Source organism: Ichthyophthirius multifiliis (assembly GCF_000220395.1).
Source record: "Ichthyophthirius multifiliis unplaced genomic scaffold scaff_1120509250197, whole genome shotgun sequence".
NCBI lineage: Eukaryota > Ciliophora > Oligohymenophorea > Hymenostomatida > Ichthyophthirius > Ichthyophthirius multifiliis.
Genome location: NW_004086981.1, coordinates 10744 through 33507, shown reverse-complemented (window position 1 = coordinate 33507; position 22764 = coordinate 10744). Strand labels below are relative to the sequence as shown.

The following is a 22764-nucleotide window of genomic DNA, read 5'->3' as shown; positions in this document are numbered from 1 at the left end:
CATATATAAATATATCTTATATTATATATATATATATACTTTTGTTTTCATGGTTGATATTTTATTTTAAATAATATAAATAAAATCTTAATATAAATCGTATCAAAATTAAATATTATTAATTTTAAAAATAGTATATATTTTCATTATAATATAAATATTATTTATTTAAATTTTTTTATTAAAAGCTAAATAATTATAAAAAAACCTGATATCTATCAATTTTTTTTGTCTTTTTGTTGTTATTGTTAAAGATTTATAATAAAAAAATTAGACAAATAATAATAACTTAATTTAATATAAATATTATTATATTTAAAAATAAATATATAATATTATTAATATCAAAAATTATAATATTTTGGATATTAAAAAATTAATTTAATTTATGTATTTATTATTAATTAATAAAGATAAATTTTATTAATTTAATATATAATACTCATTCTATTTTGAAATACAATCGAACTCCCAAAAATTAAATTAAAAAAAAAGAAATCAATCATCTACTCATAAAAATTAATAAAATAATAATTTATGTTAAAATTTTTATATATTATTTTTATTTATATTATTTAATTATATGAACTCTTATTATTGACATTAACTTATTTGTTAAAAATTTAATATGTACTATAATTAAATATTTATTTTTTTAATCAATCTATATTTTATTTAATATATATAAATTTAATAAAATACAAATAAAACTTTATATATATATATTTACTAATATAAATGTTTTTAAATATATCCATTTTTAAGTCATCAATTATACTTAATATAATTATTTGAAGGGAATTTATAATATGTGTTATTAAAATTTTCTTCATTTATTTATTTCTAAGCCTCCATTTTAATTTTAGCGTCTTGTTATTATTATTTAATTTACAAATATTATTCAATTTTAGCTTCTTCTTTATCTTCTTCAAAACATTATTAGTTGATTAAAATACTCTCATATCAAGTTCTTCTTCTTCTATTTAAGCAGTAACTTACATACCAATAATTTTATCAATAACATATAAAATTATAATATGTAAAAAATGATCAAGATGCTGTTCCAATGATGAATATAATTTGTTTTCCTAATAAATAATGATTTTCATAGAAAGCACCACCATTATGACTATTTTGGTTAATATATGGATTAATTTAATTTTTAGAAAATAAGTCTATATCAATAACTCCCCATATTCATTAAAATCCTATGATAACCGAAAGCATCAAGTATATCATATATTTATTAATTAAGAAGTTTATTTTTATCATGACAAAAGAAGAAAGAAAAAAAAAGTTCCTGATTCAATTCCAATAATCGAAAATTCTCACATACAGTTACAAAGTCATATCCTGAAATAATTATAACTACTGTAAAGTTTCTTTTTTTTTTAAAAAAAAAAAAAACTATTTTTTATAAATTTTTAAATTATAAATAACATTTTTTTTTAATGTATTTATATTTAAAACTAATATTAAATAAATTAACAAAAACACATTTAAATATTTTTTATTAATTTTATAAAGAATATGCAAAAACTCAACTGCAATTAAATCCCAAAACAAAAAGCATTTTCTCAAAAAAGTTTTACAAAAGCATTCATACTATTCTTGGTATTGAAGCCGATAAATTAGTAGATGTAAAAACTACTGTAACTTATTCATTTGATGCAAGAGTAGATCTTCCATTTATATAAACGATAAAAGAACAAATCCTCTTAAAGTGCAATTAAGCATATCAAATGTTGCTTTTTAGCATTTTATTTTTTTTTAATTGATTTCTGACTTTTTTTTTATTTAGTTTTATATAAAATTAAAAAATATATGACAAAAAAGTAAATTATGCCTTCACTAATTTTTTTCTAAAAAATTGGATTCTTAATGGGATGATTAATATTAAAATAAAGAAATTTTAAATATTTTTTTATAAAAAAAATAAAATAAAAATGATATATTTTTAATAAATATATATAATTCTAAATAAAAATTTATTAAGAAAAAAAGTTATACATATAAATTTTTAATATATGGAGTTAATGAGTATTTTTTATTCTAGTTTTAGAGTAGTTTATATATTGCAAGGTATTATAGCGCCTTATACTTTTCCATTCTCAAGTACTATTGCAGCATCTAAACCTGTAAATCCTCTTGATATATATATTAAATCGCCTCCTGCAAAATATAAACTCCTAATTTATAGGACCATACATTTAAATTCCATATTCAATGGGCGGGTGATCGTAGAATATAATATTAAGGTCTGTATTATAATGAATAATAATAAATGTATAAAATTTAGTCTTTCTAAAATTGAGCATATTATTAATGTTGGAGTAATTCCTGAAAAATTCAATTAAGAAAATCATAAAAATATAAATGAAATTTCTGCTCCATAAGTAGAAAATATTTTATAAACTGAATCCTTCTAATGCTAATTCTAAAATTTCTGAAAAACATTAAATATTTAACTAAAAACAAGAGTATATATAATAATATCAAAAACCAAAGAATTGTTATTAATGCAAAAACTATGAAACAATATACGATTTTAATTAAAATATTTTTCTTATTCAAAATTTCTAGATAAAAAAAAATACCGGATTTCATAAAAATTAGTAATGCTAATGATGATAAAATAAATGATATATTTCATTTATCGAATATAGTAATTAAAAAAATTTATTTAAATTAATTATTTATTAAAAATTAATTTTAATTTTAAAATAAATTAATATAAATTAGAAGAAATTATTATACATTTTTATTTTGTTAAAACAATGATTTTAAAAAAAAAAATTAAAATATTTATTTATAAATAAAATATAAAAAATATGATTGTTTATATAAAAATATATAAATATATATATATATATATATATATATAAATATATTTTTATATATATATTTATATTCAATATTTTAATTTAATTTATTTTATTCCATAAAATATAATAAATTATTTAATTTATTAATTAAAAATAAAAAGTTTAATAATTATAACATAACATATTAATTTTATAAAGATAGTTAATAATATTTAATTTCTTATATAAAATTATTTTATAATAATTAATTTTTATATATAGATCATATATTTATTAATAGAATTATATTTTATTTTTTATTAAATATTAATATAAATAAAAATTTTATGATAATATATATATTTTCCTGTTAACATAATTAACTAATTATATTTTAAATAATTAAAAATTATATTAAATTATTTAATTTTTTAAAAACTTTATATAAATAAACATATTTATATTTATAAAAATAATCTAAAACGTATGTTAAAAATATATTTAATAAAATAAAATAAACATTTATTTATAGTCAAAATATAATATTAAATACAAAAATAAAAAATATCACTTTTTTGTTTTACCTTTTTTATTACTTTTTTTTTTTTTTAAAGGATCTTATTCATATGTAATCCACATTGTTTTAAATTCCGGTAAATAGCTTATACCTTACTTTTTACACTTTTAATAATTTCTAGCTACAGTGGAAGTTCTGATATGAAACTAGCCGATTTCTAAATCAAAAATTGCATAAGATAATTCAAAATAAGTCGCTGCTTCTAAATTTCTATTTAGTCTCATCATAGAACATCCTATATTATTATAAACAGTTGCAGTTTCCATATTATCACCTCCTATAGCATATTCTCTTAATTCTCTAGCTTTTAAGAAACATCTTAGTGCCAAAGTATATTCTTCCATTCTATAAAATGCAGTTCCTAATCCACAATAAGGTAAAGCTTTATCTGGTGAGTCTAAAGAAAGCTTATCTGCAGGATATTTAGAAGAATAAAAGGATGATAAAGCTAAATCTTCCCTACCAGCGGATAAAAAAAGAGATCCTTTAAAATAATCAAAGAAAATTTCATTTGCAATAATAAGTTCGTTTCTTTATTCTATATTTAACCACATATCATAACAAGCATTAATATCTTCTAATGCACATTCGAAATTCGATTATGCTTAATTTAATATTGCAGCTTCTAAATATTTCTAAGGTTCTGCTGGAGTTTAAATTGGGTATATCATCTTTTTTATTTATTTATTAATATCTTCTTTTTTTTTTTCATATAAATTTAAAATAATACTTCTTCTAATATTATTGGTAATGGTTCTATATGACTCATAGTTCCGCTTCTTTTACTTATTTCTAAAGCATTTTTAAATTCTAAATTATCATTCAATTCTTGGAAATAATCGTAAGTTTTTTTCGGTAAAGGTTAAGGTTTACCTGCCCATATTATTTCTCGTTCCTCTTCTTCACCTTTTTTTTTCTTTTTTTCTTAACCTTTTTTATCTTAAGGCTTTTTTGCATTTTTATCCACTGGAGGTTTTGGTGGTTATTCTCCTATTACTTTTGGGGGTACTTTTGCGTTTTTACCATCTAATCCTTATGGCTTTTTTTTTTTATATATAAATAATTTAATATATATACATATATTACCATATATTATGGAGGAATAGGCTATAATTCATTATCTATTTGTCTAATAATAAAATCAAGGTCGTATTTTGGAGTTATATTTTCCCCAAATTTATAGTTTTTATCAGCTAATTATTGAATTTTATTATTATTTTCTGGATTCGTTTCTTTTTCTAATTAAATAAGTTCATTTTAGTTATTTGTTTTGGTAGTATTATTCTTTTAGGAAATCTTATTTTCTGTATCTTCTTTTTTTTTGCAAAAAAGTCTATATAAATAAGTCGTGGAGTTTTTATTGATTTTATTTAAATATTCCCAATCATTTTCTTAGCTATTTTCTCTTATTTATAATATGTTTGTGAAATATTTTTTTATACAATCATATAAATCTTTTTCTATATATATTTATTTCAAATAAATATATATTAATTTTTACCTTTTTTTAATTATTCTTTAGGTGTTCTATCTAGAGCTATTCTACCTAAAATCATTAAAAATTCAAAATAACTAATTTTTGGGTCTCCGTCAATTTTTTAGGAAATTTATTTTTTTCCAATATCTCTTTCTGACATTTTCTTTAATTATTCTTATGAATAAAAATTAGTCTCCTATTAATTATGTGCAGGTAAAATTCTCATTTAAATTTCTTAATAACTATCTATAGATAAATTTTAAGGTATAATATTAGAATCCATAAGAAGCTTTAATATACAAATAGAATTTAATTTTTTATTTAAAATATCTATTTCTTCCCAACTTAGCATGATTTATTATTTCTCGAGGTTTTCTCCCATATAAGCTGTAAAGAGTCGCCTTAAATCATTCTCAAATTCTAAAATGGCTTATATGGTTTATTCATTTAGTAATTTTTTGCCTAATTCATCATATATTATTACACGGTTTTGAACTTGTTGTTTTCCTGGGGAATTTTTTCGACGGGTATTTAATTGAACTACCTCTATTAATATTTCTTAGATGTATTTTTCAGTAGGTTTTTTATATCCTGGATAATATAATTTCGATATTTCTAATAACATTTATTAAAATTTATATTTTGTAAGTTTCCCTATTACTGCTTCTTTGACTTATTCTTATTATATTTTTTTGCGAATGTCTATTTATGGTTCTGGCTTTTTTTCTTGTATAAGATCTAAGTTTACGTATTTTTAATATATTTCTAAATATGTTTTTAATCCAAAACTGTTACGGATTAATCCTTTTTCTGCTAACAGGAGAATCAATTCTGCAAATTTCATATGATTCGATTCCTTTATTTTTTTTTAGAATAATATTGGTATTTATTATTTACTATTTTACAAGTTTAAGTATATAATTATTCGATTTTTTTTTCTTCAGATTATGAAAAATTATACTTTACTTCCATTTTTTATAATTATATTGTAATTTTTTATTATTTATATATTATAATACATGTATTAATTATAAATTAAATAATATAATAACGAAAATAAAAAATATTATTTTTTATAAATAATATTTCTATTGATTTTTTTTTTATATTTTTTTAAATTTATATTATATTTTATATTTTCCATTGATTAATTATTATTTACATTTTTTATTACAACATAAAAATAATACTAAGTTTAATATATTTATTTAAATATAGGAATTAAATAATTTAAGTGACAGATATTCAAATGATGTTGTTTTTAATATAATTATAATTAGATTTATTTTAAAATATGAAAATTTATTAATAATAATAGTTTTATTTTTTATTTATTAATAAATATAACATTTAGTAAATCTAAAAATGATAATAAAATATTAATTTTGAAAACTAAAATATAATAAAAAAATATGTAAAATATATAAAAATTCATTGAGATATTTAATTTATTGATTATTTATATTTTTTTGAATAAAATCATAATTTATATAGAATAAAAAACATATATAAATATAATTATGATATAAAATTAATATTTTTATATGTTAATTTTATTTATTTATAAGTATTATTGACTTTATTAAAAAATAAATATTAATTAATTTATATAAAATAAAATTTCGAAATAAAATAAATAAAATGAATAGAAAAATTATATTATGTTTATTTTGTTTAATAATTTTGTCATTTTAAAATGATATTTAGTAATCAAAAAATTAAGATTAAACTAACGAATAAATAAAATAAGAAAAAGTAGAATCATAAAATAAATCTAGTACAAATATTTTATATGATATAAAAAAAAATATATTAATTATATATATATAAATAAAAATCAGAAGAATAAAAAAATGAAACATTAACTGTAAATAAAAACACGGAAGAAAATTAAAATAAATAAACTTAATAATAAGATGCTTAAAAATAATAAACTTAGAAAAAAGAAGAATAAAATGATAAAGAACAAGAACAGCCAGAAAAAAATGAAAATAAAGAAAATGTAAAAGAAAAAAATGAATAACAAAAATAATCATAAAAGGAACAATAATAAAATGAACAATAATAAAATGAACAATAATAAAATGAACAATAATAAAAAGATGAATAATAAAAAGAATAATAATAAAAAGAGCAATAATAATAAGAAAAATAATAATAAGATAAATAAGAATAAAAAAAAAATTAATAAGATAAATAAGAATAAGAAAAATAATAAGATAATTAATAAAAAGATAAATAATAATAATAATAATAATAATAATAATAATAATAATAATAATAATAATAATAATAATAATAATAATAATAACTAGATAAAAATATTTAAAATAATATGCCAGAATAGTAATAATAATAATAAAAAAATGAAACAGATGAAAAAAATTAAAATATTATTATTTAAAAATAATTGTCAAATACTTCTTCAAAATTTACATTTATTTTGAATTTTTTAGGATTTATTACTGCTTTGTTTGCCTTTAGTATAGTCTTTTATAGATATAAACTTAAAAAATAAAGAATTACTCCATTTAGTCCACCTAGTTTTTGCCCTAATTTTATTTATCCGAGACCTGAAAATCAAACACATGAAGATTATTATTATATGTAATAGGTTGATATAGAATTGAATAAAATTAAAGATTGAAATAAATCGTAGAAAAACATTTATTTAAAAAAAAATAAAAAATTGCCATTATTCATTTTAAATTTTATTTAATATTTTATATATTAGTAAAAATAATTTATATAAATAAATAATTTCTTTGATGATTTTTTTTATTAAATAATATTAATAAAACTATGATACTATTCAAAATAGTTATAAGTAAAAATATATTTTTATAAATTAAAAGAAAAATTTATTAAAAATTATAAATATTGAAAAAATGTTTTATCTATATACATTTAAAATAAAATAAAAAAAATATAATATAAATAATAATTGTAAATAAAAATTATTATAATTATTATTTATAAATATAGTATATAAGAGAAAAAATAATAATATTATAAAAAAATTAGATTAAGTATTATAATCTATACATTTTTAATAAAATTTAGAATTAATAAAAAATAGGTATTTATATTTAAGAAAAATAATAAAATAAATAAACATAAAAATATTAATAATAAAATTAAATTATAATAAAACTTTAAATATAAATATTTTTATATAAACAAATATCCATAATATAAAATTTAAAATTGATTAAATATTTTTATATATAATTTATTAAAAATTAAGAATAAATTTATACGTATTTTAAATAAATAAAAATAAAAAATTAATATTTTATATTTTATAAATATTATTAGTTTAGAAATAAATATTCAAACTAGTTATAAGCAAATTATAATTTATTTCTAAAATATATAATATATAAGAATTATTTTAATAATTTATTAATCATTTAAAATTTATTAATTACATAATAATATTAAATATTATATTTTATGATTATGTTTTATAATATTTAAATATATATATTTTTTAATAAAAAAGATTATTAGATTTATGCTTTAAAAACCAATATTTACACCATTTTAAATTAGATAAACAAATTTATTTTAAAGAAAAAAATAAATAAAATAGTTTATAATTTTTTAATTTTAAATTAATTTAAATATTGATAAATCCAGATTTCCAGAATATGTTTAAAAAAATTATATTAGTAAAATCAAAAAAAAAAAAAAATATAATTTTTATATAAATATGAATAAAATTATAATAAAAATATTATATTAATAACTTAAATATTATTATTTTTATTTTATAATGTGTAAAAATCTTTAATTAAAAAAAAAAATATGTTAAAATAATAATTTAATAATATAAAAAATAATATAGAAAATATATTAAAATTTCTATTATTTGATAAAAAATATAATTGTAATATTATATTGATATTATTTATAAATAAGTATTTTTTTATAATAAATAAAAATTTATTTCAATAAAAAAAAAAAAAAGTCTAAAATACTTTTAAATTTATTATAAAAAAAATATAATAAATGAAAATAATTAATTAATAATAAATAAAAAATAATAAAGAATTTTTTATTTATTATATATAAATTAAAATAGATATATATATTTATATATAAATGTATATATTTATATATTTATATATTTATATAATTTTATATTTTTTATATATATATATTAATTAATTTTATTTAATATATACATATATCTATTTATAATTAATTTTGTATATGTAATATAAAAAAATCATTAATTATAATTTTTACCCTAATATTAATTATAATTTTTTTATATATTTTAATTATTTATTTTATTTTTAAATATATAATATTTTTTCTATTTAATTTTTTTTATTTTTATATTAATATTTTAAATAACGAATATTTAAAAAATTTCATTTTAACAAATAATAATTTATTATATTTTTTTTATTTAAATAATAAAGTTAAAGATATTATAAATGATATTTAATATAATATATAAAATAAATAGTATAAATATAAATAATTTAATATTTATATTTAAATTATTTAAAATATATTTTAATTAATATATTTATGTTTATATATAATAATACTTAAAAATGAAAATATTATTTGTAAATGGCTTTTCCTAATAAAAATAAGGATTAAAAAAATTTTTAGATTTTTAATATTAAATAATAAGAGTAAATTTAAAAATAAATAAAATATAAGATAACTTAAATTATTTATTAAAAAAAAAAAAATATAATTTTTATTTTTTTACAGATTTTTTAAGAATAAATATTAATAATTGACACAGAAATAGAATATTTTGTTCGAGATAGAAATAATCTTGATGATTTTTTATATGAATTAGAAAATTCATTATTAAAAAAAGAATCTGCTTAAAATTTCGATAGTCTAGATATGATATTTATCACAGGAGATACTAATGTTAGACCATGGTCCAGTTCTATGATAAAAGTACATATAAAATTTAAAAATGTTGACTTTAAAAAATAAATAAAAAGATTTTAACTTTAATAAGAATGTGTATTAAAGCATAAAAAATTTTATTTACTTGCTCTTTTGGAACATAGGCTTTAGTTTATTTATGTGCATCTAATTTAGAAATAAATATAAATGTAATAAATGGATAAGGCAATGGAGGGAATATAAATGAAATATATATTCTTAATTTACCTTTAAATAAAATAAAATAAAATGATTATTTTCTTGACAATACTACAGGAGATTTATATTTATTTAATTATTAAACAAAAGATTGGTATCCTAAAGGAAATTGTGGTCTACATTATAGAAGAAGCACTTCTGAATATTAATCTTTAGGAAAATATATAGTTAAAGTAATTTTTGTTTATTTAAATTTTTGTTATTATAAAATAATATAAAAGGCTCCAACATACGTCCCCAATATTGCTCACATATAAACTTATTAATAATATAAAGCAAATAAAATGGAAGAAAAATGCATAATAAAAAAGCATTATTACCATCATTATTTATTTGATGATATGGAAAAAGAATTTATTGTTTTATTAAAAAATAGTTGGGATATTCATAGTTTTTAATTCACTAATCCTAAAAAAACATTTATTATTTTAGCAGAAAGTACAAGAGGACCTTTAATTATTGAACATAAAAATATTATAGGGACTATGTTTTAAGTTAATTCTTAATACCGTAGTACTATAACTCTTATAAGGAATTTCATATAAAATAGTTTAAAATAAATTTAATCGAATAATGTTTAATCTGTAAACTTAAGTCTTATATTTAATTAAAATACTATTTTTATTTTGTTTTTTTTAAGGTTAACATTAGAGATGTTGTATTTTAATCAAAATATAATAGTAATGAATAAGTATTGTTAAAAGCTAATTAAAATTTTCACAAAACTATTTAATTAATGAAAGAGAGAGCCTCTAAGTTAGGATTTTAATCATATTCTTTTAAAAAAAAGAAGCTAGTTATTTTTTTTATTATTTAAAAGATTATACTTATCATATGTTTTTAATAAATTGAAAAGCCAAACGAAGATAATGATTTCGAATTTATGCATGTTGGGTTTACGGTAAAAAAAAATCATATTCCAGAAATAGTATCTCGAAATGCAGTCTAGGGAAATAATCTAAAAATATAAAATGAAAAAAAAAAAGTTTAATCAAGTAAAATATTAAAAAAATTAATTCGATTTTTATGAAAAAAAAATATATTAAAGTGCATTCTACTAAATAAGTAATAAGTGAAAAAAATTATAAATAAAAAAAAGTAATAAGAAATAGCATAAGTGATTTAATTAGTGTATCAAATGAAAAAAAAAAGTAAGTAGATTTTTTTTTTTTTTTAAATACTTAAAATTTATAATCATTTATTAAATATAAGTAAAAATGAAAATATTTAAGTTAGTAGACAAAGTATTAAAAATAAATAGTCTATAAGATAATAGCTCCATCCAAGTTTAGATGCATAATTTCTAGAAAACGAAAAACTATGGGTTTGTTTTTTTATTTATTAATTTAATGTAAAATTTAAGGTACCAGGAAATCTTACTTAAACTAAAAATAGCAAAAATGTTTTTTTCTAAAAATAAAGTATTATTAATTTAATTTTTGGTGAATATTTTTTTTTTTTTTAAATAATAGAATTATTATAAGTTATTAAATTTGATAATGTAATTTATATAAAAATTTCTATTATTTAAGATTATATAAATATATATATTTATATATACATAATAATGAAAAATAGAATAAATCAATATTTTCTGATTAGCCATATAAATCATAAGAAGAATTAACAAAAAATTATCAAAAAGTACGTTATATTAACTTATAACTTATATATATATATAATATTCATAGTAATAAGATTAGAAAATTCTTTTTCATAAAACATTTAAAATTACAAAACATTTGTAAAATAATAACGAAAGTTAATATTTTCTAAATAAAGAAGAACAATACTATTCGCCCATTTAGGCTTTTAGAAACGAAAGTAAATAAAAATGGCTTTCAAAAGATTTTAAGATATATTGATATTAAAAGAATTAATTAAAAATGTAAATAATTTAATTTTTATGAGTTAGTAACATTTAAAATAAATGTATATATACAAATATATATATATTGTAAACTTTATGGTAAAAATAAGCATATACTAAAATATAAAAATTAATTAACTATATAGTATTTTTTTTAATTTCAATAATTCAAAATATAATATGAATTTTTATTAATCATTCACTATTATTATTATTAGTTATTTATAGCTTTAGCTTTTTGTTTAAGCAATGATTAATTAGCTTCGTAAATTTCATCATAAATATTGTTTTGTATTTTTTTTTTTAATCATAATTTTAAATTGGGGATTCAATAAGTTAATCACGACTAAAAATCTTAATATTATTCAATGAAGATTATTTTATTTAATTTTATATTTTTATTGAATCATTTTTAATGTTATTATTACAGTTTTGTTAATTATTATTTTCATTTAATTAATCACTTTATATTTTTGATAATTATTAGTTTGAATTTATATATAATATATTGTAATTATCCTTATATATATCAGCATTTGGAATAAAAAAATCTACTTTTTCCTAAATCGTATTCTCTTTTTAATTTTCCTTATGATATTATTTAAAATCATCACTAATAGGTATTGGATTTACTCTTTATTTAATTTATTAGTTCATAGTTTTTTCTTGATTGTCTACTTAATATTATGTATTTTTATTTTCTATTTCTTCATATTCTATATCACTTTCTGATTAACTTGAAATATCTTATTCAAAATCTTTATTAATACCAGAATTTTCAAAATTTTCTTAATTCTAAATATAATAGTTTTTCCAACTTTGAAAGCACATAGAGACAAAAAGTTAAGTTACTAAAGGATTTACGATTTTACATTATTATTATTTAATTTTTATTCTAAATTTATAATTACTTTTTTATTTATATTTTTTAATTTAAAACATATAAAATATAATTTTTACTTTTCTTTTTAACATAGCTATTTTTTTTTAAGTTATATATTCTGATTTTTTTATTATTTATAAGCCTTTTTATTATTTCTGTAATTCTTCTTCAGTAATTGTAGGAGGTAATTATCCATATATATTATCATACAAACTATATTTTAAAAAATAAAAAAAAAGTTACATTAAAATAAAGATATCCTTCGTTATTACAAATAATATCCATTTTCATAATTTATTTGTTAGCTTATTTTAATTAAAATAATTTAAATTTTTCTTTCTTTTTCTAGAGATCTTCTTTATTAATATCTGGAAAACATTATTTTAATTAAGAAATGTATTCTTTCTTTTTAATTTTAAAATCTATGATTAAATTATAATTATGGATAATATTATATATATATATATAAATATATATACTTATATATAATTATATATATATTATTAAATATATATATATATATTTATATATTATTTTTAAATATAAATCTTTATATATTTTACTTTCTATATATTTATTTATAAATTTATTTAATTATATATAATTTTTTATATATTTTTAGTTATATATATACCATATCCTAATGGTTCTTACAGTTTAAAATATAATTTAGAAATATATTTTTCATTTATTTTAATTCCAAATGTATCCTTTGTATATTTTACCCATTAAAATTTAAAGTTTTTTTCATATTCAGAAAAATGATTTAAAGGATTATCTTTATTAATGTAATTTTATTCAAATTAATCAATAATAATTAACACGAAAAGATTCATCATTACAAACTATACTGTGATAATAAAACTGATAAAAAATATGCAATTTAAAGGATTACCTTTCATTACATCAAACATATAACTTGGCCAGTCTTCTCCTGTACTACAAATAAATAGAAGGATTATAGATTTGTGGAAATTTTCAAAATTTTGAAATTCATTAATCACTTTTCCAGTTTTTATATTCAAAAATAGGTGCACTGCTAAAATAGCAAATATAAAATATACCAAAAATAAAAGTGCAACAGCATTTAATAATGAGGGTAGTGAAAAAACTGCTGTTTAAATAAGTTTGTTCAATCCTTCAAAGCTTTTTATTAATCTTAAAAGTCTAGTTACTCTTGAAATTCTAAATATACGAGCTATTTAAGGACCAATTTTTAAAAAAGAAATTACTTTTTTTCCTGAAAACGTCAAAAAAATATCAAGTAGAGAAGCCATAACTACAAAAAAATCGAATTGATTCCAGCTATCGTAAAAGTACCCTCTGATTCCATATGCAAATAATTTTAAAATAGCTTCAGAAATAAATACAGAAGTAAATGATAAATTAATTATATTCATAATATAATCATATTCAACGGGAGATGTATCATAAGCAAAAGCCATAGCTATAACATTTAATAATATACAAATCATGACAAATGTTTAATAAATTGAACTTTCGCAAATAATCCAAATCTTTTGTATAAAAAATTATATTAAAATAGAAAATAAATATATATATATATATATATATATATATATATATATATTAATATATATTTATAATTATATAAATATTATAATATATTTATATATATTTATTTTTATATTTAAATTAATATCTTTTATTTTTTTATATATATATTTATTCATTATTATTTTTTACAAATTTTCTTATTTTATTTTCTGGATGACGTAATGATGTATAATCAGGTTTTGATTTTATTAATAATCGTTATAATTCTATCCATTATGCTTATTCTTCTGTTAAAAATTCATTTTTGGCTTTTTCTGCCGCTAAATTATAATTTAAAGACATAATAGCGACAAACAAATTTAATAAAAACATGGATCCTATTAGTATAAATACTATAACATATATAATAAACCAATAATAATTGTCTTTTTTTGGTCCATTTTCATCAGCATCTACAAAATTCCATACATAATTAGGCCAGGCTTCTATTGTAGATAATATAAATAATGAAAGCATTGAATTTCCTATATTATCAAAATTTATATCATGTGTTTTCCATTCTGCGCCTTAAATTTAATTACACTTTTTTTTTTTTACTTATAATATTTTTATATTTTTATATATTACTTTTTATTTATCATAATCATATAAACTATATGTATTTCCGTCCTAAGGAAAATCACAGTAATTAAGTTTACCTTATAAAAAATTCATTCCTAATATTGCAAACATTATCCTTTTTTTTTTTTTTTTTTTTTTTAAAAAAAAAAAATACCATATCAATAAAACTACTAATACAACATTTAAAATGCCACTTACTGATTCAATTAATGCGGTAACAATTAATTTCATACTTTTATTTTATTATATAAATCTTAAGGGTCTTAATGTTCTTAAAAGTCTTATAATTTTAAATGAACTTAAATTAATACTATCCAAACACGCATCCACGAGACTTGAAACTACAATAAATAAATCTAACCATGACCAACCTTCCCTCAAATAAGAATTATCATCTAAAATAAATCCATAAGCAATTGATTTAAATAATAACTCAATAGTATAGAATCCTGTAAATGCAATTCCTATTTATGAACTTATATGAGCTTCTAAAACCTCTTTTGGATTCGAAAAATCATTGAAATAAGTATCAATTATAAGATTAAATGAACTTAAAATAATAGAACTATTAATTGATAAATGAATATATATATTAATATAAATATATATATATATATATATATATATATATATATATATATTTATATCTAAATATATATATATATATTTTATTTTTCTATTTATATTTTTTTTTTTTTTATTTTTAAACTTTTTTATATTAATAGTTGTTTATATTTTCATATATTTTTTACATAAAATATTTTTAAAATATTATCTAATTTTAATAAATAATATATTTAATAATTAACAAATTAATTACCCCATGATAACATCTTCGAATTTTTCATGTTTAATTATTCTATAGCATATTTTTCTAAATACATTTTATTTAGAAAATAAATAATATGATTTTTCGCATGCAATGTTTTCGAAATATATGAAATTTTTCTTTCCTTTAATATTAAATAATAGTTTTTTTTTTTGAATATTTTCCTATTTTTATTATTCTATTTCTTAATCTTTAATTTTCGATTAACTTCTTTTAAAAGATTAAATTTTGTTCATTTATTAAGATTTGTTGAAAGATTATAATTAATTCATATTAGCTGAAGATAATCCGACATTACTTTAATTAAATTAAGTTGTTGTCTCAGACTAAAAATCTACATCAATATCTTATTATATTTCAATTCCTTATTGCCATTCTAGAGTTTCTTCTTTGCATACATCATTATCAAAGGAGTCCATAACTATAGCCAAAAGAAGATTAAGTAATACATAATTTCCGATAAAAATCCATGAAACAAAATAAAGAATTGTTGCAAATTTATTCTGGGTAGTTCTTAAGCAATTAATGAGTATCTCATTCCAGTTTTCCATAGTCATAACATCAAAAACAGTTAAAAAGGCATTCGAAAAAGAATCGAAATTCATCCGAATTATTTCTTTATTAAATTAAAAAAGTCCACCAAAAATTTACATCCCAAGTAATGAGTAAATAAAAATAAATAAAAAAAGCAATAATAATATATATATAAAAGACTATATAGATGAACTTATAGCTATTATTATTATTTTCATAAATTATAATGATCGAATTAATCTAGTTACTCTTAAAACTCTAAAAACTCTTAATACTCTAATTGATCTAAATGCACTTATTCCTGTACTACTTTCTAAAAATATTAACTCTACTAATGATAATACAACTATTATGAAATCAAATATATTCATTTTATCAGTTAAATATTCATAAATTCCTAATCCTAATAGTTTTAATCCCATGTCAATAGTAAATATTATAGTAAAAATATAATTAAATTACTGTATTAATGACTCTTCTGTTTAAATAATATATATATATATATATATATATATATATATATATATATATATATATATATATATATATATATATATATATATATTTATTTTAATGCTTACATTCTTTATTTACTAACCCATCTAAAGTTAAAATAAAAGTATTAGTAACAACACAAATCATAATAAAATTATCAAAAAAGAAAGAATTTACAATATTTTTCATCTATCTTCTTATTTCTTATATTTTTCCATAAATACCCTCCTCATATAATTCTAGATCTTTACTTTAATAATTTAAAGACTTTAAAACACAATCAATAGCTCTTTCGCTTTTATTAAAGCAACTTTAAGGTAGAGTATCTTCTCCTGACCAATATAAATCTATAACAAATCTCTATTGTTCAGCTTTTTACATAAATAAATTAAATATATCATTATAATCCTTATCTATAGGTTAGATTAATAATTTTTGATTTGGATCTTCTTGATTTTATTATTCCAGATTTTTTTTTTCTTATTCATTTAATATGTTTGTTTGTGTTTATTATTATTAAATTATTTTAATGTTATCATTTACACTGATATTTGTATAATTATTAGTTTTATAACTTTAAAAGTTAGCTCTTGATTCTATATTTTATATATTTTCTTCTATTTAATTATTTTTTTTCTAATCATCAAATTCTACTCCAAATAATAACTAAAATGCCTTTTATATATCCCATTATTATACGGGGACATCTCCTTAAGCTTCGTTCTTTTTACTTGATTTTGATTATGTAGTTTATTTATATATTTACTTTTATTATTATGTCGTTTGTTATTCTTTATAAGGAATTTTCGATAATTGTTATTATTATCGCTTTTTTATATCATTTTCTGATTCTTGATTTGAATCATTTAAGTTTTCTGAGATTTTTAATAATTAATTATTAAATTTTTAGAAATTATTATTATTTTCTTCTTTAAATGATTGCTAATCTTACAAATTATATTTCAATATAATACCAACATTACTTGAAGGAAAATTATCTACTTTTGCACTTTCTTAAATCATAAGCTACGTATGTTTTCTTGAAAAACAGGGTAATATAGTTTTACTTCCTTTAAATTATAAATATATATATATATATATATATATATATATTTATATATTTATATATTTATATATATTTATTTTTAAATTTATTTAATAACAATATTAATATTATTTATATTTATAATATATATTATTTATAATTTATTTTTTATTATAATTAACTTTAAATATATTCTTTTTGTATAAATTATCTTTTAATCGGTTAATAATTAATTTTGAATTTTGTTTCTTTTAATCTTTTTAAATTTTTTTCATTTTTAATTTAATCTTGTATTTTTTTCTTTTTGGGTAATATATCATCTAAATCACTAGTATAGTATTTATTATAAAGTATTCGAGCTTTCATATATTTAGGATTTAAAATATTTTAATATCTTTAAATTTCTATTTCTTCATTATTTTAATTTATTTGATTTACTCTGTAATCTATAAAGCTTTTTTCGCTTTTTTAATTTGTTTAGTTATTATTTTTTAATTTTTAAGAATTAAATATCATTGAATTTACCTTGTTTTTTTATTTGTTTCATAATATTTTTTTATTTTAATGTATAAAAATATATTTACATCTTATTATATTGCATATGATTCCTCCTTATATTCATGATTTTTATCAGAAACAACATATAATTGCACAAATTCATCATCATCAAAGAGTATTTCTTATTAATTTAGTTTATGTTTTTAATTAAAATTACCTTATTCAATTTCAATTTCTTGTTTTTTTTTAATTGTCTATATATTGGGAGATTAAATTGTGTCTTTTCTATTATTTCTATTACTCTAAGGAGTTTAATAAAATATACTAATTTTTCTACCTGCTTACTCTTTTTAAGGTAAACTTATGTTCTTAGGATTTCTTAAATCTTAAAATTTTAAATTATTTTTTTTAAATTATAATTTATTTTAGTTTTTTTTTTCTTGTTCAAATAATATAGTTTTTTCTCTTTATTAAATGTATTCTAAGAAATCAAATTCTGATTTGTCTTTTATTTAGGTTTTTTATTGTTTATGATTTTGTCTTATATTTGTTTTTTTTCTTTAATTATTTTAATTAAATTAATGCTAAAATTTTTAAGAACTTAACATATTTGTTTCTTATATATTGCCTATTTTTTAGTTCTTCTATTATTCTGCTTAATTTACATTTTTTTAAGAAGTAATTGATTTTTGTGAATATTCCATATTTTTTTCAGCAGGACTTAGTTAATTTAGATTTACTATTTTTTTTATAATTTTATTTATATTTTTATTTTACATTATTGGCTAATTTTCTATTCTCTTAAAAAAGGTTATAACTATTATAATAACATGTTTCTTTAAATTTCAAAGTTAAATTATTTAATTTTTTTATCTTCATATACTTTATTTTTTTATAATTGTTAATTTATATTAATACCTTATTAAATTATCATTTTTAATTATTGATTGTTATTATTATTTTATAATTAAATATTTTAAATTATATAATTATTAAATTCATTACCGTTTCTGTCTTTAAAATCATTATTATTATTCAATAGATTATCTTTTTAAATATTATTATTATCTTTTTTCATTTATTAATTTTGTATAATACCTGCATTATTATCTTTCATTTAAATATTGATTTAAATATTGGTCTTTTAATTTTCGTCAATTTATAATTATTCACTATTCCTTTTATTATCATTATTTAATTTATCATCTTTTAACTTATTTTCATTTAAATTAATAATCTTATTTTCTTCTTAAATCTTATTTTAACTATTTAAACCATTACAATTTTATTTATTTGAATTATAAAGTCCTAACTTAATCAATTATTTTAAATTATAGCATTTTATTTAATTTGCTTAATTAAATTCATCTTCAGCTACAACATTATAATTATCATCATTTTATTTTGCTGACTCATTATATTTAACAGTAATAATAGCCTAAGTTAAATTCGTTAAAAAGAATGACCCAATAAAAATGAGAGATAAGAAATAAAAAATTGCAAAAACAGTGAATGTTTTTTAAATAGAAATCATAATATAATTCCATCCTTCTAAAGTCACAATTTAAAACGCAGTAAGAAAGCTCCATCCAAAAGTATCGAAATTTGTTACTTCATAATTTGGATTATTCATCCCTTTTGCACAAATGAACTATTTCCCGCTAAATTCGTTATATATTCTGCAATCACTACTATCTTGACAATAGGCTAGATCACTTTCTAAAATATGTATAATTCCTGTTTCTTTATCCATACATCTTTTTTTTAACATTCCTGAGAATAATTATAATCCTCCAATTGCAAACACTATATAAAAAAATAATAAAACAATTAATGAATCTTTCAACAAAGATACAGATTTAAATAACGCAATAAGGATTTTTCTCAAACTCTTTACGTTCGATATTGTCCTTAAAGGTCTCAAAACTCTCAAAGATCTCAACGAACTTAGATCTAAATTTGTATTAGAATTATTTGTTTATAAAGCATAAGGTAAATATCCTGAAAGTAATATAGTGAAATCCAAAACATTCCAAGGGTCTCTCATATAGGCTCCTTAGTTAAATAAAAAACCTAATCCGACAACTTTCAAAACCATTTCTATGGAATAAATTATTAATAATTTATTTTCTAATTCTTTATTGTTATCTTATATTGTTTTTGGATCATCAAATGCAAGTATGATAGAATTAAATACAATAACTACTAAACTAGTAAATTCGAAGATTTTATGTGTGATAATGGAGTAGCATATATATGATATCAAACATTTCACGAAAAGTATATTTATATAAACTTTATGAAATATTGTCTTTGGTTTATAGGATTTTAATTTCTCAAATTCGTTCATTTCTACAACATCTAGCATATATTTTTCGCTTTAAATTTCAATCATTTAATTATATTCCTTATCTAATTCTTTTATTATATCTCCTTCTAAAATTTCTGATTTTTTTTCTTTTTACCAATCCAGTGATGATGGTTTTCTAGTTTTTCTTCGTTTTATTTTACTTATTCTGTTTTTTCTTTATTTTTTAAATAATCATTTACTATTTATCGTTCGAGTATATCTTCTTCTGTTTCATCATTAAATATATTTTTAATTATATATTCATACATTTTTTTTTTCTTTTTTTAAATATTTTTTTTTTTTTTTTTTTTTTTGTTACATTTTCTTTTTATTTATTAAGTTATTTTATTTATGAATTTTCTAAAAAGTTCATGTCGTCAGTTTTAGCCATATTCTATACTTGTAATTAATTTAATGTTGATTTTTTAACTTTTTGATATTAGGTCTCTTCTTCGCTTTCATTATAATCACTCATCTAATCACTTTAATAGTCTTTTTTTGGAAGCTTAAATAACGCTTTTAGTTTACTTATTAAATCTATTTTTTTAATTAATTAATAAATATTATTAAATAATTAATATGAATATAATAATGTTTTTTTATCATTACCTTATTTATCTTCCATAATTTTTATTGTTAAATTATTTTTATTTATTTATATATATATATATATATATATATATATATATATATATATATATATATATATATAAATTATTATTATTTTATTAAACTGAAAAAATAAAGAGATAAATTTAATTAAAAATTTTAAAATAAAAATAAAATATATAATAAAAAAAAAAAAAAAAACAGTAATAATAATTATAAATATAAAATATAATAAAAATTAAAATTAAAATTTTTCACATATTTAATTAAAAATCAATTTTTTCACATATTTAATTAATTATCATCATAAAAATTACAATTATTATTAATATTTTCATTTTCATCATCTACGTAATTTAATTCTTCATTTTAACCTACATCAATTAATCTTTATAATTCACAAACAAGTAATTTATGAGCAATCAAAATGGACATTTAAATTGACAAATAATCTTTTTATGTTATTCTTTAAATTTCTTTTCTATTATCTTCATCATCGTCATCTTTTTTTTATTAATTTAAGCTTTCTTAATCGTTAAAAACTTAATATTTTTTAAAAATTCTTTCTTGTAGTTTAAAGACAATTTCTTTCCATTTTTTAAATGTTTTTTTTTCAATATAAGGTTTTAGATTATCAATTTTAAATAAGACACTTTATTTTTCCTCTTTCCAATTATTTTTAAACTCTTAAAATTTTTATTCAACTTCATATTCTTCATATATATCAATAAATTTTCTTTAGGTTTTTTCAAAAAAAAGTTAGTTTTGTAAACATAAACTTGTAAACTTATCAAAAGATAGACTTATTTCATCTTCTCCGTTTATATTATCTGAATATTCCTCAAACATTTTTAATACTTTTGTAATAATAAATTTATCGCTTTCCAAAAAGCGAAACAATGTTAAAAATTCGTTTAAATTAATACTACCATTTCCATCCAAATCACATGCAAAAAATGCATTTTTTACAAATTCTTTAGTTTATTTAACTGCTTGACTATATTTATTTAATACATTAACTAAAAAAATATCTAAATCGATAACTTTGTTTCCTTTAAAATCATTTTCTTTATTATTTTCAATGAAAACTTTTAATTCTTATATATCTTAATATTATAAAACACCTTCTAATTTAACTTTTAAATAATCTAATGCTCTCAAGTAATGAACATATATTTTCGAATCTTATTCGTTATAAGGAATTGATGATCCCATATTGGAAACTTAGGTTATATAATACCATCCTTACATGAATTTATCCATTTCATCTACAGTATAGTTTTCTTTTTGATTAGGAAGTATATTTATTAGCTTTGCAAAGATGAAAATTCTGTATATTTATAAATAATTAAGTACATTCATTAAAAAATATAGGAATTTTTATTCAGCAACATTTTTAAAACCGTAGGTTTTTATAAATTTGTTAAAAAATAAAATTGAAAGTTCTAAATCGGATTATATTTTTCCTTCCTGGATTAATTTATTTCTTTCTTCATAAACATAAGTTAT

The 22764-nt window shown here is 16.7% G+C and overlaps 2 protein-coding genes across 2 annotated transcripts, besides 39 other annotated features; both read right to left on the bottom strand. All coding sequences in view use genetic code 6, as the record gives it.

Annotated features, from left to right (window-relative positions):
* Window positions 1-291: 291 nt before the first annotated feature.
* Window positions 292-360: a microsatellite.
* Window positions 324-375: a microsatellite.
* A 1564-nt stretch (window positions 376-1939) lies between these two features.
* Window positions 1940-1988: a microsatellite.
* Window positions 1989-2677: 689 nt separating this feature from the next.
* Window positions 2678-2731: a microsatellite.
* Window positions 2732-2840: 109 nt separating this feature from the next.
* Window positions 2841-2891: a microsatellite.
* Window positions 2842-2891: a microsatellite.
* Window positions 2850-2911: a microsatellite.
* Window positions 2912-3016: 105 nt separating this feature from the next.
* Window positions 3017-3088: a microsatellite.
* Window positions 3031-3081: a microsatellite.
* An 86-nt stretch (window positions 3089-3174) lies between the features above and the next one.
* Window positions 3175-3220: a microsatellite.
* Window positions 3221-3371: 151 nt separating this feature from the next.
* Window positions 3372-5018, bottom strand: IMG5_055690 (hypothetical protein; the record flags this gene model as incomplete). Its single annotated transcript, XM_004037283.1, has 4 exons — window positions 3372-4052; window positions 4112-4420; window positions 4468-4574; window positions 4883-5018. The coding sequence occupies 4 exons, from the start codon at window positions 5016-5018 to the stop codon at window positions 3372-3374; spliced, it is 1233 nt and encodes a 410-aa protein (XP_004037331.1).
* A 1819-nt stretch (window positions 5019-6837) lies between these two features.
* Window positions 6838-6878: a microsatellite.
* Window positions 6879-6903: 25 nt separating this feature from the next.
* Window positions 6904-7169: a microsatellite.
* A 1776-nt stretch (window positions 7170-8945) lies between these two features.
* Window positions 8946-9022: a microsatellite.
* Window positions 8946-9024: a microsatellite.
* Window positions 8949-9025: a microsatellite.
* Window positions 9026-9124: 99 nt separating this feature from the next.
* Window positions 9125-9205: a microsatellite.
* Window positions 9206-13036: 3831 nt separating this feature from the next.
* On the bottom strand, window positions 13037-19178 carry IMG5_055680 (hypothetical protein; the record flags this gene model as incomplete). The annotated part of the gene is made up of 7 exons (XM_004037282.1): window positions 13037-14273; window positions 14464-15010; window positions 15050-15460; window positions 15716-16736; window positions 16840-17682; window positions 18514-19094; window positions 19127-19178. Coding segments are annotated over 7 exons (4683 nt in total), but the record flags the coding sequence as incomplete, so codon positions are not given.
* Window positions 13205-13287: a microsatellite.
* Window positions 13239-13349: a microsatellite.
* Window positions 14310-14395: a microsatellite.
* Window positions 14310-14410: a microsatellite.
* Window positions 14310-14446: a microsatellite.
* Window positions 14311-14446: a microsatellite.
* Window positions 15479-15562: a microsatellite.
* Window positions 15556-15598: a microsatellite.
* Window positions 16748-16823: a microsatellite.
* Window positions 17634-17675: a microsatellite.
* Window positions 17831-17959: a microsatellite.
* Window positions 17831-17963: a microsatellite.
* Window positions 17832-17892: a microsatellite.
* Window positions 18025-18103: a microsatellite.
* Window positions 18797-18867: a microsatellite.
* Window positions 19031-19070: a microsatellite.
* Window positions 19179-19180: 2 nt separating the features above from the next.
* Window positions 19181-19281: a microsatellite.
* Window positions 19282-19338: 57 nt separating this feature from the next.
* Window positions 19339-19380: a microsatellite.
* A 1534-nt stretch (window positions 19381-20914) lies between these two features.
* Window positions 20915-20976: a microsatellite.
* A 326-nt stretch (window positions 20977-21302) lies between these two features.
* Window positions 21303-21358: a microsatellite.
* A 101-nt stretch (window positions 21359-21459) lies between these two features.
* Window positions 21460-21506: a microsatellite.
* Window positions 21492-21553: a microsatellite.
* Window positions 21506-21559: a microsatellite.
* Between the last annotated feature and the right edge of the window lie 1205 nt (window positions 21560-22764).